General features: G+C 37.7%; 5 protein-coding genes across 5 annotated transcripts; 1 reads left to right on the top strand and 4 right to left on the bottom strand.

Moving 5' to 3' along the window:
- Positions 1-59: 59 nt before the first annotated feature.
- LOC134811106 (enhancer of mRNA-decapping protein 3-like) lies at positions 60-2,995 on the bottom strand. The gene is made up of 7 exons (XM_063817832.1): positions 2,822-2,995; positions 2,594-2,673; positions 2,289-2,397; positions 1,366-1,719; positions 932-1,201; positions 635-811; positions 60-467 (listed from the first exon to the last, which is right to left on the bottom strand). The coding sequence occupies exons 1-7, from the start codon at positions 2,942-2,944 to the stop codon at positions 318-320; spliced, it is 1,263 nt and encodes a 420-aa protein (XP_063673902.1). The 5' UTR covers positions 2,945-2,995; the 3' UTR covers positions 60-317.
- An 80-nt stretch (positions 2,996-3,075) lies between these two features.
- On the bottom strand, positions 3,076-6,396 carry LOC134826444 (uncharacterized). Its single transcript, XM_063838819.1, has 3 exons — positions 6,105-6,396; positions 4,413-5,900; positions 3,076-4,190 (listed from the first exon to the last, which is right to left on the bottom strand). The coding sequence occupies exons 2-3, from the start codon at positions 4,567-4,569 to the stop codon at positions 3,502-3,504; spliced, it is 846 nt and encodes a 281-aa protein (XP_063694889.1). The 5' UTR covers positions 4,570-5,900; positions 6,105-6,396; the 3' UTR covers positions 3,076-3,501.
- On the bottom strand, positions 5,428-6,312 carry LOC134826798 (alpha-ketoglutarate-dependent dioxygenase alkB homolog 6-like). The gene is made up of 2 exons (XM_063839295.1): positions 6,105-6,312; positions 5,428-5,900 (listed from the first exon to the last, which is right to left on the bottom strand). Exons 1-2 carry the CDS (start codon positions 6,310-6,312, stop codon positions 5,428-5,430), a joined length of 681 nt encoding a protein of 226 aa, XP_063695365.1.
- Positions 6,397-6,927: 531 nt separating the features above from the next.
- Positions 6,928-9,619, bottom strand: LOC134826443 (lipid droplet-associated hydrolase-like). Its single transcript, XM_063838818.1, has 5 exons — positions 9,238-9,619; positions 8,978-9,086; positions 8,600-8,799; positions 8,276-8,485; positions 6,928-8,110 (listed from the first exon to the last, which is right to left on the bottom strand). The coding sequence occupies exons 1-5, from the start codon at positions 9,613-9,615 to the stop codon at positions 7,913-7,915; spliced, it is 1,095 nt and encodes a 364-aa protein (XP_063694888.1). The 5' UTR covers positions 9,616-9,619; the 3' UTR covers positions 6,928-7,912.
- Positions 9,620-12,027: 2,408 nt separating this feature from the next.
- Positions 12,028-12,807, top strand: LOC134826795 (craniofacial development protein 2-like). The gene has a single exon (XM_063839294.1). The coding sequence runs from the start codon at positions 12,028-12,030 to the stop codon at positions 12,805-12,807; it is 780 nt and encodes a 259-aa protein (XP_063695364.1).
- Positions 12,808-14,604: the final 1,797 nt, after the last annotated feature.

The following is a 14,604-nucleotide window of genomic DNA, read 5'->3' as shown; positions in this document are numbered from 1 at the left end:
TGACATTTTGTAAAATGTATGTTTATACTTTGTCAACAAAGAAATAAATACTATCAAACTTGATAAAACTAAAAACAATAATGATTGTTGGTAACCTCAAACAAATAAAAAACATCGGTTTGCTACGCATTGCGACACTAACGACACGGCAATATACGTATATATAGTTCGACCAAAAACAGCCGAAGTAAAATGAAACATCAGAAAACTGTCATCATTTTAATGACTACTCATCACACCACCGATTCGAGTAAAACACAGTCCTTTAAAACGACAACTGACAATTTGATTTGTCGGTCACGGGTCATGTCGCAGAGTTATCCACTGTTACTACTGTTGATGCGCTGTTTTGCGTTCCGATTCAGTGGAATTACGAACTTATCAAAGAAGGGTGATCTATAAGGAATGTTTTCTTCTTTGAAAGCGAGAGGAAAGAGTCCAATGTCCACTAGAAACAGTCTACCAACCTAAATATTATTGTGTTGATATTAATATTGTATCAAGTAGGTCAAAATTTGGAATAAGGCCAAAATGCTATGTTAGGTAAAAGAAATGTTAAATATCGGTCCAATTCTAATAGAATATTAGTACACGAAAGGTCACTTCTACATGATGAGCGGGGATTGATACATACCTTGCCTTGAGTGAGAAGAGGAGCCCCAAGAGCGCAGGTAAATTTAGGAGGTGTAGGATTACGTGGCATCTGCTGAGGATGTTGGGGGTCAACAGCAACTATTGGTACTGTACTCTGCTCCGTCCAGTCTATCACCGTGTTCATCCACTCCGGCCAATTTAGTAAGGTATTACGGTCCTGGTAAAATCGAGAATTTGTAATATTTAATTGACAATGATTATTGACGAACTGTAAATCTAAAATTAACTTATGAAATGAATTTCAAGACAAATTTAATGACTATATGTTCATAATAACCTGGGTCCCGTCGATGATGATGTCAATAATATTAGGAAGCCCCTGGAGACCGTTCTCTAGTACACACTTGCACTTATGCAGAATGTTAACAATGCCATCACAACCCTTGGGGGTGGCAAACAAGATAACTTTAACGTTAACACCATGTTGAGACAAGTGGAGAGCCGCCGTGATAGCCACTTTACCACTTTCTCCACTGCTCACCAAAGCGGCAACTACGGGTGGCTTGTTGTGGTTGTTGAAACTGACACGACAACTTCCGCCCAGAACCTGAAGTTAATTTTTATATTAGAAGGATGACAGAGTCACGGGCAATTTACTATAACAGTCTGGAATATTCGCAGATTTATTGATTGTTTGTTTGTTTGTTTACTAATGGCCAATAGTGAGCAAAAATTACTGTCAAAATATATACAGAAATACAAGAAATGTACCTGAATGACCATTTGTGCAACAGACATTCCAGCTACGCTGACAACATGACTATAACTCAGACCGCAGTTTATGGCCCTCTTAAACAGTGCTATCCTCTTAGAGAGACTCAGTCCCACAAGAGGTATCTTATCGTCAGACGTAAAGTCGCCATCAAATGTAGGTCCGTGGATGGGTGCCACATTTTCTATCACCATCTCGGTCGGCTTCAGTTTGTCAGGGTTGCCTAGTCTAGGAAGACCACCGTCCTGTTGCCTCCACTCGTCAAATATGGTATCTTTTTGGAACATTTTGTTGCTCGATTGAAAGTCAAAGTCTGGGTTCATGTTCTGGACGGACACGGAGAAGGTATCGCCCTGTGAGGATATTGACAATTGAGTTAAAACATGAACGAATATATGAATTTAATGGTAATCGAGGTGATGTGACTATATCACTTACGACTGTTGTCGTGCGTTTATCGTTTATATCAAAGATAATCGCATTCAACAGACGATTATCGTTTCGGATACCATAAACGTGCGATTATTCCTGCACGGTTAATAAATGTTAACAAAAGCTTATATTAGAAATGCCCAATATTATATTTTCACAGTGCGCGCGCACGACAAACGCGCGTCAATTTCGGCGCGAATGACACAATAGAACTTGTTGCAGCGCGTTACAGCAACAACAAAATGTAGACCCTTTTGTGAACTGTCTCGGGTTGTCTGGCACCACACACATGTTATATGGTGGTTTGAACGGCAACTACCGTGTAAATTGCGGCAGTCACAAAACGTGACTGTAACAATGGTTTCAACAAAAAACAGAACGATAACTTGCAATCATCACACATATTAAGCGTTTCTCGTTTAGCGTTCAATGATATCATGGCACCAAATTAATGAGATAATACCAAATGGATAAAGAGGTAAGCGTTTACCTTTTTATACTGCTTGCGTGTCATATTGTCCTGAATCATTTCATTTGGTGAGCTCCCTCTACGCCCCGGACTCTGGTCCCGTCTCATTATCGTTATCTGCTTCGGATCCCTGCCAAATGCAGAGTACAGTTATAGGGCGTTTCTCATTACGTTTAAGTGTTTTTGCAATCTGCACATATAAATACAAGACAAACGATTACACCAAATTTGAATGTAGACCCAGTGCAGTACTGATGAAATTCGGCACAGTCAAACGTTTTAATGGGGGAACTGGGAAGATATACTTTACTTAAACTTGAACTCACTGATTTTGTCGAGAGGAAGGTAAAGAGACGATATCGAGATCTGTAATCTCATGACTAAAGAGATCTAGCGTGTTGTTTTTCTAGGAGGTTAGACAGTTTGATTATATATTCACAAAGGAAGCAACGGAGAATAATGACAGAAGAGAAACCACGAGGGTCTATTGAGGGACTTTTTTAATTATAATAATATGTTAAAGAAACTAACAAAGAAATGGAGGCATAACAAACCTGTTTCCCGGGTAGGTCGGTGAGAGATATGGTGGCTGAACTTATCTTAACTACTCGACCTTTTATGGAACTGCCATTGCTTAGTTTCACGCACACTACAGACCCCACATAATCTGTTGTCATAGCTAAATAATGGGTCACTAATTATCGTCACTGATCATCATTAACTAATTAAGTCTTGATTACAACTTGATCAACAGTTAAATTGGGGATGAGGTGAACTCAATTAAGTCAGATAGTAATTAAAGATAGCTGAACAGATCGTAACATTCGGATGAAGTCGGGAAAAGTTCCCTTTCTATAGCAATGAATCTGTGATTAGAAATCATACAAATAAAAGTCAAAAGTTGCTTGTACACTGTACACTGTACACTGTACACTGTACACTGTACACTGTACACTGTACAGGATCATAAACGATTCCTTATACCCCCTACAGAGTATTTGGCAGTCCTTTGCACTCCTGCTCACTATCTAGGAGTTTTCAAATATATTAACACACCATCGTAACAACATTCTCAGCTATGAAACAATAAAATGTTCGACGAACAAAATCAAATTGCCAAATGGTAATTATTTTTAATGAATCTGGATTTTAATTAAGAGGAAAATAATACACAATCTAGTATTTGAATATTAAATTACATTATTAAATGAACTTCAAAAATGTACTTTCATACTTAAAACAGTTTATAAAACGCCAGAATAATGCCACACAGAGGGAGAATGTACCAGAAGAAGGTACACTTTATTATGTTCTTCATCAGATGCATCTTCAATAAACCTGCCTTTGAATTCAGATGAGGGTATGGGGTATCAGGGATATCAACTTTCAGCACGGCACACAGTTTCTGCCATCCCTCTTTAGGATCCATAACAGTTACACCAGGATCTGATTCAAGTAGCTTATTATGAGAGTTGTACGACTCCACAAGTTCCTTCCTGCTCATTTCACCAAACGCTTTCTTGTGGATAAAATCACCGATGACAATATATTGACCAAGCTGATTGGTTAGAAAGTATTTCAAGATCCACTTGTACCTCCTGACTGTATTACCAGTTTCCAGTAAATGTGTCATACTGTTCACCCACAGTTCAGGATCACGTTTAGTAAGGAGGACTGCAGCGTCAGGACACAGTGCCCGGAGCTCACTGTAGTACAGCGCGTGGGGGAAATCTACCACGGCATCATATCCAGCCAAAAGTTTACTAAGAGGTGGTCCACTCTCAACCTTGTTTTCAATGTAGTCACACCAGATTTGAGCGTGGCCTGGCGTGGTGAATATGTCTTCAAAGTGATAACATTTGTAGCCAAGGATTTGGAGAGCGTTTTTCAAGCTGTACGTTCCAGTTCGAGGGTAGCCAGCTCCTGGAAACATTAAGCAACATTCAACATTATTGCTTTATTGGAGGGTAATTATACTTTCTTTAATGTCTGAACGAAAAAAGGATGTCCTCTCATGAAATTACGAAAACTGTACAAAATTGAAAATTCTCTGCCATTTCACCATTGCAAAAATTGATGGTGAGGTTAAAGGAAAGCCATTTCTAACAGTGAATATTGATAGATCACCACAATGGTACAACTTACCTATCACTTTTAGAGTGAGTTTTGTGTTCTCACTTTGTATTCCCATTTTCCAGAAGTTCCAGATTACCTCAAGCAACAAAACAACGAATATCGAATAAAGGAAATGACTATACAGCAAACAAGCAAGGGTGTGGGTAGGTGGCAGGCTGTGACTCATTGTACCGACGTTAGGTCCCAATCTATTGTTCCTGATTGTACTTTTCTTTGTTGCTTGAAGCTTGGCATTGTTATTAGCTATGTTACCAGGAGCCACTTTGTATTAGATATACTGGGTGACTTTGTTTATCTGCCAAGGACCCAGTAATTTCTTTCAGGCTTAATTAAGACGTAATAATGGTAAACTGAGCTGGCTGCCGAAACTTGTCCATGACCGTCAGCTGATCATCTACAATCACAAAAACTTGTGGAACTGTATTATTATAATTCTTCTTCGCTCAGCCTTAATCGGCTTGTAACTTGGTCGTCTATTGCTCAATCGAATAATTCTTTGGAGGTTCTCGTAGGTTTTGATATGACGATTCAGTAACAAATCTAGCTCAATACTTTAAAAATAAAAACGACAAAAATACTGGTATTACAACGACATACTTGACCAATCAAGCAAAATTATGAACGAAGGAATCGCGTTATAATTGTTAGATGGTGTACTAAATAGATTGTCAAACATTTTATTCCACCAATCATGGCTTACTAAAATACAACCTCGTGTGTTCAGTCAATAGCAATTCAACACTGTAAATTGTAACGTTGAAACAACATTAAAAATATTACATTTTATAATTACTAACAAAACCAAATTTTCACATTCAGTCGAGTATTTTAATGTTATAGTTTCCTGTCAAATATGACATCCAAATATTGGTGTAGAAAATAATTGAAAGATTTGCGGCAAAAATCAATATTCAGTCTTGGAACCTCATCGACTAACGAAACTGCTGATAATTCGGTACCCAAATTAAAAAAAGACAACTTAAAGTTTAAAAAACACTTCTTAATACTACAGAACTATCAAAAATCACAGCCTAAGTTTAAATTTAACCACTTTTGGAACGCTTCTGATAGTCAAAGAAACTCGCGTCCCTCTTTTCACAACATCCCCCACAGAAACTCCATGGCACAATCCCAAATTCGCTACATCTTCCGACACCAAATCTTCCTCAACTTCCTCAATTCCATGCAGAAACCTCTCATACACCTCGCCTGTCTGTACCAGGACACTGCCCTCCTCCAAGAACAAGGAGAACTCATCCTTAAGATGATCAGTGTCTGAATCTCTGGTCTGGAATTTAAGGAGACAGCTACTCCCTAAGTTGAGGGTGGCGATGAGAGGTGTGAAGAGGGGACCGTCCACGTGAGCCATGATTCCTTGTCCAGGTTTGTACTCATTTACCAGTACGTGGTTTATGTGGGTTCCAGAGAAGAGACCTTCTTTTTCAAGTTTGGTACAGTGGGTTTGCAGCCATGGTGGGAGAGATTCCAGCACCATTCCTGCGTGAAAATATTGTTATGTTTATATTTCATTGGGCAACAAAAGGGAGCCAATACTGATAACTCGGAATTCGGATAATGAACAATTAGTAGAAGGGCGAAAAATAGTTGTCCTAAAGATCTTGGAGTTTGGGACGTGATATGTCCAGACAATCAGCAATATTCCATCCCAAAGATTAAATTTTTCCAGAATAGACAACGTACCTTTAGGATGTGGAAGACCGCCCCAATTCTGTAATCTCCTATTATTAAGATTCTTCCATTTTGGTTTTGGCACATTATAAACCTTTTCCAAGAGCATCACAACGTCATCTTTTGTTAAGAAGTTTGGAATATAATACACAGTTTCAGGGACACTCACAAGTCTATACTCCTGGTATTTCTCTGCGAACTCCTCTGATATAAGGGGCATAGCGGGGAACTGGGAGAGGTTATGTGGAACACTAGATATTCGTCTTAGTTCAAATCATTCTGGCAGTCTGCACCTAAATATTTGATCAGGTATTTTAATTCTTAGATAAAGCAGAACTGTAACTGGGTAAGTAAATCAAATTAACAAATTTTCGTCATTTTTAAGACCAATTATTATAGTCCACATAACTGTTAACACATAAACTAGCGGCAATTTATGTTTCTTTGTATTTCTTATTATTTGCACTGTATCCATTTACTTGAAATCAACACTATCGTTTTTCATGGTACTGACTTTGAGTCCCAAGCTGACCAATGTTTGACATATTTGTAAAAGGAAATTTATCTCTTAAAAACAGCTACCTTAATTCCCAAAAATTTGGGCGACAAAAAATTTGAGCGGGCCTCTCGCCCAAATTTTTTGCAGACCAAATTAATTGCATAAATCTTTTCCGTCTGCTAAATTTGTTGCTAACCAAACTTTTGGCATTTGGCCTGTGGCCCTGAAATCTATAGAAAGATGGCTTTTTCTTCATATCTAAGTGAAATAATATTTGAAATTTTAGTTTTCTAATCTGTCATTCATGGCTTGACCAAGTAAAAAGGCTTATATTTTAAATGAATAGAAATAACTGGAATAGCTAACAGCTACTAATAAAACAAATGGCTAGAGGTATGGATAGCTAGAGATTTAAACAAGATCTGCAAATGGATTATCATCCACCGTAAAGTCTGATCTACAAGCATCAGTTATACTCGACTTCTCAAAGCCTTTCCTTATGTCATCTGGCCTCCCTTTTAAATATACAAAAAAGTTCGTTGATCCAACGAGAGTGTACTTCACGGATCACTGTCAAGCGGGTATCAATTTTCACATTGTCTGATGAAACTCCTCCATTGAGCTGACACACCTACATGTTTAAAATTGAAAGCAAAATGACAGGAATAATAACATAAGGAATAATAATGAACTGAGGCAAATATCTAACTGAAATTTTAGTGGAAAATCGTTCATTTTTCGAAGAATTTGTGCCCAAATTTTCGGTCGCCCAAATGAGTTCAAATTTTCTGCCCAAATTTTTCGGGCTCAAATAAATTGTGCTCAATATAATGGCACACAAATTTTTGGGAACTAAGGTATAATCCTAACGATAGTTGTAATATTTCACTGAGATAATAAAAAGAATTTTTACAACTTTTAAATCAAAACTCAACCAAACATACAGTAAACAGAAGATATACAATACAGTACTTCAATGATTAAGACATCCAAGTTTTACAATTAGAACAAATAAATAGAGGTAAAAATTCCAATAGGATATATTATCTAGACTTCAATTCTTTCTAAACTAGAATGATTATATAATAAGTAGATCATAGATAAATAAAAAGACGGATATTAGATGTCTATTAAAGGAATCATTGGTAGAATGTTCTCCTCAAAAAATTTCAAATCATTTCTCAAATGTTCAAAATTATCAAAATTTCCAATCAGTACAATATTACAAAACTATAGCAAGATTTGTACATAAATATTATAACGACTGCTGTCAAGTATTGATACCGATAAACTATCAAATCATATTTGATCATTTTTTCTCCTAATCATCGCAAAAATCATATTCCAAATCGCCATCAGCACGAGCAGCTGCAGCAACCTCTTCAAAGTTTGGGATCAAATTGTTAATATCATACCTAGTGTTACCAGTAAGAAACTCAACAGTTTTTAGAGCAACTTTCTTACATGAGCTGAACATGAAAGCATGCAAGACTTCCTCATCAGCGATGTGAAAGTTGACCTGAAATATCTTTTCATAATTTGATGAACTGTATTTGAAAACATGTTCATAATATCTAAACATTTTATTATAAGAATACCAAATAATCGTAGATTGCTTAAAACATTAAACCCAACTACATGTCAAAACCGAAACCGAAAAAACTACAAAGTATGATGTACTTACAGCAGGCACAGCCTTTCTAAGCTTTCTGAGACAATCCAAAGGAGCCCACAAATCGTGCATACCATAATAAAACACAAGCTTATCTTTGAATTTCTTTATCAGTTTAAAATCAGGATCCTTTATCACTGCCATTTCGTTTGTAGCTAGTCCAAATACATTGTTCAAAGACTTAGGAGTTATTAGTTCAGCAATAGTCGCAGACATGTGGTCCTGAAAGAAATATTTTAGCAACGTTTTTAATTTGTTTGATTTGTTGTTCTTCGACCAATGAAATTATGTCACCCTATGAATCTGGAAAATTTTGTACTTATGTCAAAATTTCACCTGGATGTTCTTAGAAAACTTTGCTGAATAAAACTGGATCATTTTGTTTTTCAGTTGGCCCGGCAGAAGCTCAGTAAGCCAAGCAACAGCGGTGATTTGAGATTGCCATCTCAGCAACATTCGTAGATTTGCTGCTTTGGGCATCTGACCCATATTATCAAACGTTGGAAACAAAAGTATCGATTTTTCCAATTTAATACCTGAAGTAACATTACAAGATTCCAGTTTACATCGAGTCTTTATTTTTCCCTAGACATTCTAGGGAAAATTCTAGAAAAGCTATGATATGTCAACATTAGTATTTTCTGTACTAAGAAAAAAGAACACGTTTTATCAATATAATAAAATAGGCAATATTCTGAAAAATGAAAATCATACCTTTTTCAAAGAGTTTAAGAGCTATGTAAGCACCAAAAGAGTGACCAATCAGATGGATCTTTGTGCCCGGCTCCAGTTTTGCGGTGATAAATTGTAATTTACTCTCTATCTGAAAATGTAAAGGTAAACAAATACAAATGATATACTCAACAAGGTGAGGAAAGAACTTGTTCAGTTCAATTCATTTATTTTTCGCCATTATTATGATTCATCTGTTGTAAACAAATTGAATAATCAGGTTAATATTACAAAGAACCCACCTGATCCCTGACATTAAATATGTTATCCGAGGCAGGACTGTGTCCAACATGAGACACTACACATGCCCTAAACTGTTCATCACTATGTAGAATTACTAAATCCATATACTCCTGATAATACCCGGCTTGTCCAGGATTACCAGGTATTATCAACAGCACAGCTAGTTCATCATCCCTCCAGTTACTACTGTACAGAACATTAACATAATTCTTGTTTATGTATTCTCGTTTATAACCCAATCTGTTCAGGCTCTTCTGTTGGAACAGGACGAAGATGAAGACAAAAGTGATGAATAAAATAGTAAGGAGTACAGCATTGCAGATGTAGGCCATAGTGTCTTCATTGCCAGACAATAAATTGTCGATGAAGTCAAACATTTTCTGACCTATGAAAAAAATAGAAATCAATAGTAAAATGTTATCCAAATTGTTTTATACAGTAGCATTTTAAATTATTAATAAATACAAGAATAAAACATGCAACATTTGGAAAATTATCAATTAAACCTCTTGCTGTCGTACCAGCCCTAAAAATAGTAACTTCAACCATGTCCCAGAAAACATCTGCTGTGCAGGCAAGTAACACGTGCAGTAGTTTCTTTTTGTGGGCGACAAATATCTGACTGCAGAAAAGAGGGAACAAATTTTAAAATGTTGACTGGAATTAATTAGGAAAGCATTAACATGGGCTTTCGGGCAAAGATACCTATAGGCCACAAGCAGTGGCATGACGTTGCATTTAGATGCCTTGCATTCAAATAATTTAAGGGAGTTCTCTTCTACAATTGAGTAGAGGAACCATCTTTGGCCATGCTATTAACTGCAGTCCGGCTAACGTGGTCCTACGTTACGCCACTGACCACAAGCTGTTGGTAGATCTGCATATGTACTGGTCAATAAGTCATTGAAACAAAAAAGGTAATACGATTGATTAAGAAAGAAAAAAATTTTTAAGAAAGAAAAAAATTTTATTTACCACATAACAATTAACAATCAATACATTTAATGTTATATTCACAAATAAATTCAAATTTCAATTTCAACCACATATTCAGTACGCAGCGCACACAGCCACAATTGTTGAGCAATTCTTAGGTGCAGCCGTAAGCGCCGCGCACAGGATCTATTTAATTGTTATTTTACAGTTACATGTCACATTTATTAATTACTAGAGCCAAAATTTCAGAAGCAAAATAATTCAAAAGATATTAATTTTGTCGCGCGTGAGCACTGCGATCTAATTAATATAATTAATATAATAAAGGAGAGCAGATTCCAAAAACCGCGAGCTCTTTATTTGTGAACAGCAGTACCGCTCAGGCAGTACGCAGTTCTGCGTCATGCGTAGACATTTGTAGCACAGGTTTCATTCAACTACTCAATTATAATGTGACATGTAATTGTATTAAAGCAAAATGTATATTAATTTTAGTAATAATTGACGTAAACATGTGCTTGAAAGCTGGATGGTGCCAGGCGGTTCTAATGACCAATTAAAACATATAAAATAATAGTGAATAATAATCCCTCTATTCAGGGCACTGCACACTAAATGGTTCATGTTTAGTATGAAATCACCCCAACACTTCAATTAAATAGCCTAAAATGAAATCAAACCAAAATATTGCGAAAACTATGAAGTTTCGTGTGCTCATATGGAGCGAAAACAAGAAAAGCTAGTGCAAGGTGGTATGCATAAACATTTACCATCTTTAAAAACCGCACCACAGCCACAACACACATCATCACTCGATTGGCTTGTCTATTGAGTGAATTGTACCCGATCGTATGAAATGCAGTTTATCCGGTTCCATTTCTCTTTTCTTCACCAGTTCATGAACATGATAGCCTGAGGTCCCCAGGTAAGTTTCACAAGTAATATAATATTATATATATATACTATATTGCAAGCGAAAGGGCTTTGGTTAGAGCAAGGTGCAAATTTGTCACACGTGCGCGGCTCCCCCTGTATCGTAGAAACTCTATAGTGAAGCGACAGTGGGGGTCACCACGTGATACAAGTGCAAATAAGGTGGCTGCATTTTGTTACTCTAAACCTCAAGAGAAGAGAGGTGCAGAGAATCAGTGACTCCCCCGGCTGTGGAGTGAACAGTAGCTAATATAAAGAGGTATTGACCGTTTGCCTCTGACCTTGTTTCTATGACCCAGGTAAACTGGACCACGCTCTGGTAACAAGATCGGCCCCCCATGCCTGGGGTAAAGAGGTAGTCAGGGGGAAGGTTAGCTCCCGTAAAAGTGGAGCCTTGGCTCACACTCTAATCTCCCTAAGCTTTGGGACAAAAGCGTATAGTCATTTATTGGAATTGGTGAAGAAAGAAGAAATAATACAACGACAGGACATCATCACAAATTAGTAGCAACAAGTGTTCTAGCGGAAGTTGTTACTCACGTGGCCAAGATGGATAAGTCATTTAACGCTCAAGTGGCGTCCGGCCACTTGATGTGCAGGGGACTGCGCATGAGACACCAGCCATTGAAAAGTTTGATGATGTCTTATAATAACACTAGGGTTAAAGTCCCTACCACTGATTCAAATGTCGGAGGGGACCGGATTGATGACTCTCTCACCCTAAAACTCCCTAGGAGAGGGGTGACAGATGATATGCCGGCTCCTTCACCCGGCACAAAAAATAACATAAAACAACAAAAAAGGATGGGGATGCATTGGTTTCTTGTAGTGAGGTAGCTCTAGTAGGGACATTTAATGTCCGAACTGCTAGAGAAGGTTACAAGCGCCTTGAACTCGTGACTAAGTTTCTGGAGAGTGGCATGGAGATCCTTGGGATCCAAGAACATAGGATTGTCCACCAGGAGCCGATCAAGATCGAAAAGTTCAAGGAGGGGGTTAGCTTCGTAACTGTATCAGCACGGAGGAATGGAGCAGGAGCAGCCACTGGTGGAGTGGGCTTTCTGCTAACTAGAAGAGCATACAGCGCAATCAGCCTCATTAAACCCTATGGCTCAAGGGTGCTGACTATCTCTTTCAACGGAAATCCCAGACTCACAACTATAACTGCCTATAGTCCTACCAAGGCAGCACTAGTTGAAGAAGCGGAGGATTTCCATAACACCCTTAGACAGGCTATGAATGATGTGCCAGCGCACCACCTGCTGATCACAGAGGGAGATATGAACGCCCGGCTTGGAAAGGAGAGTGAAGAAGATTCCCGTTGGTACTTTCTTACTCGTACCAATCGGAATGGAGAGCTACTGAGAGACACTGCCCTGGAGTGCGATATGGAAATTACCAATATCCGCTTCAGAAAGAAGGTCAACAAGAGGTGGACCTTCTTATCCGATGGGACACTTAACAAAGGTCAGATTGACTATATCCTCATACGGCGGAAGTGGAAAAACTCATTAAAGAACACTGAAGTTTACAACACTTTTCAGTCGTTGGGATCTGATCACAGAGTTGTAGTGTGTAAGATCAAAGTTAGCTTTAGGAAAGGACACAGGCCTCCGAAAAAAGTTAACTATGATTATAGTGCCCTGAAGTCGGATGGTGAGCTTCAAAAAAAGTATGCAATTGAAGTTCGGAATGTTTAATGCTCTGATGTATGCAATGAAATCACAATGGTTGTTATCAATCTATCTGAAAACGTATATAATTTGTAATGCAATACATTATAGAATAAATGCAATTAGAAATATCAATAACAGTTCCTATCTTACTAGAAAGATTAACTGAAAACTATACTAGGAAAAGCTAAGCACAGTTACAAAGTGTAACACTCTACTCACCACAGTAGAGTTCAGGGTGATCTTGCTAAAGGGGAAAGATTGGTTAGAACAATCTCCACCCTATCTAAGTCTAAAATATAAAAGTTAAAACCCCAGAGGTATGGAACTACTAACTGTGATAGATAAATCAATTCAAAAGTCTAAAACAACAACAACATCGATTCAAAAGTATAAAAGGCTTGTTAAAAAAAAACAACTTAGAAGAATAAGCTAAATATTGAATAAATTAATAATTTAACAATGTCCATTAAAATGTTATAAAATTTTGTTCATTACAATGTTAAAAGGCATTCTGAAGTATGGTGAGTTCTCAAGTCTCAAGAGCCTACTCCGTTGGGTCCAGGTCAGTTTGTAGTAAACTGCAAACCTTTAATATCTGTAGCCTAATTTCTCAATCCTCAGTCCTTACAAAGGATGCTTTCATCCTTAATCCTATACTTCTCTCTAAACAGACTGCCCAGACAAAAATATAGAGAAACACTCAAGATAGGTAGAACTTAACACATTCAGAAATACCAGTCTAGTTGTAGTATGTGCTTGGCACTGTTCTCAGGACAAAAAATTCTTCAGACATCATCTCGGCAAACTTGATACTCTCTTCATTTCCATTGGGTTCAGCTATGGGAGGAGGTTCAGGAGGGTCTTTCTCAAGTAGCCAGTCTACTTTGTCTAAATTGACCCCGGAAAAACTTCCGTCTTCTGAAATGACATTCCAGTAGTTCTTGTTCATGCTGTTGACAGTGTATCCTCTAGACTTAAGCTGAACTTTGTGCCATGTATCCGAATCAGGTTCTTGGAATACCACTGTGTCTCCTTCAATTACTGCAGTTATCAAGCCTTCATTTTTCTTCATAGGTTTCCTTGCCTTTGGAGGTTTCTTTGTTTGTTCCACTTCTTCAGTAGTTCTCTCAATAGTTGTTTCTGGAGTGTCTTTAACTTCAACTATTGTAGGCTCTGCAGTTCCACCAGGTAGGTTGTTTGTTGTTTCCTGTGGTTCTTCTTGATCTGTCGTTCTAGTAATGGTTTGGATCTCAGGTCTTACTTGAGCACTTATCTCTTCAGGATCAAGATTTGGAATGTTGAAGTCTCTTAGAGTAGAATTATGATCAGAGTTTGTTTCTTGAGCTCTGGCTTGAGATCTCTCTTTACTATTCATCTGCTTATCTGCTTCTTGTTTTGGAACCATCACGTTTTCTTCCTGGATTGGGATCGCATAGTGACCTGATTTAGTCAACTCTAGCTTGTAATCTTCTCCACGGATGGTAATGGTGTCTGTCTCGAAATTAAGTTGTACTCCCATGCACTTCATTGACTTCAAAGATAATAGAAGAGGTATGTCACTGTTAACGATGTGTACTTCAAGCCGAATTTTGTGGGTACAAATTGTGACTGGGATGATCACTTTCTTAGAAGATTCTAGGGTTCCTACTCCAAATCTAAAGATGATTTCTGCTGGGAATTCTTTAACAGTGCTTCTTGTCTCGTCATCTAGAGAATCTAGAAAGCATGAATACCAGTTTTCCCCGGCTACTGTTCTACTTGCTCCTGAGTCTAACAATGCTTTATTGACAGTTTCTCCGGCTAGAAAAGCAGCTTTTTCTT

The sequence above is a fragment of the Bolinopsis microptera genome, chromosome 2 (assembly GCF_026151205.1).
Source record: "Bolinopsis microptera isolate Bmic1 chromosome 2, MBARI_Bmic_1.0, whole genome shotgun sequence".
NCBI lineage: Eukaryota > Metazoa > Ctenophora > Tentaculata > Lobata > Bolinopsidae > Bolinopsis > Bolinopsis microptera.
Note: the sequence above shows the minus strand (reverse complement) of the source record. Positions and strands in the feature narration are given on the sequence as shown.

Bases quoted from the DNA above. Each gene is read 5' to 3' on its own strand.
- LOC134811106 (XM_063817832.1), bottom strand. From the start codon at position 2,944: ATGACAACAGATTATGTGGGGTCTGTAGTGTGCGTGAAACTAAGCAAT. The intron at 2,398-2,593 runs GTGAGTTCAAGT...TGCATTTGGCAG, and splicing joins CCTTCCTCTCGACAAAATCA to GGATCCGAAGCAGATAACGA. The intron at 812-931 runs GTTATTATGAAC...CGATTTTACCAG, and splicing joins TCATCATCGACGGGACCCAG to GACCGTAATACCTTACTAAA.
- LOC134826444 (XM_063838819.1), bottom strand. From the start codon at position 4,569: ATGAGTCACAGCCTGCCACCTACCCACACCCTTGCTTGTTTGCTGTAT. The intron at 4,191-4,412 runs GTAAGTTGTACC...TAATGTTTCCAG, and splicing joins ACTCACTCTAAAAGTGATAG to GAGCTGGCTACCCTCGAACT.
- LOC134826798 (XM_063839295.1), bottom strand. From the start codon at position 6,312: ATGCCCCTTATATCAGAGGAGTTCGCAGAGAAATACCAGGAGTATAGA. The intron at 5,901-6,104 runs GTACGTTGTCTA...ATTTTCACGCAG, and splicing joins CGGTCTTCCACATCCTAAAG to GAATGGTGCTGGAATCTCTC.
- LOC134826443 (XM_063838818.1), bottom strand. From the start codon at position 9,615: ATGTTTGACTTCATCGACAATTTATTGTCTGGCAATGAAGACACTATG. The intron at 9,087-9,237 runs GTGGGTTCTTTG...TTACATTTTCAG, and splicing joins TATTTAATGTCAGGGATCAG to ATAGAGAGTAAATTACAATT. The intron at 8,486-8,599 runs GTGAAATTTTGA...TATTTCTTTCAG, and splicing joins AGTTTTCTAAGAACATCCAG to GACCACATGTCTGCGACTAT.
- LOC134826795 (XM_063839294.1), top strand. From the start codon at position 12,028: ATGGAGATCCTTGGGATCCAAGAACATAGGATTGTCCACCAGGAGCCG.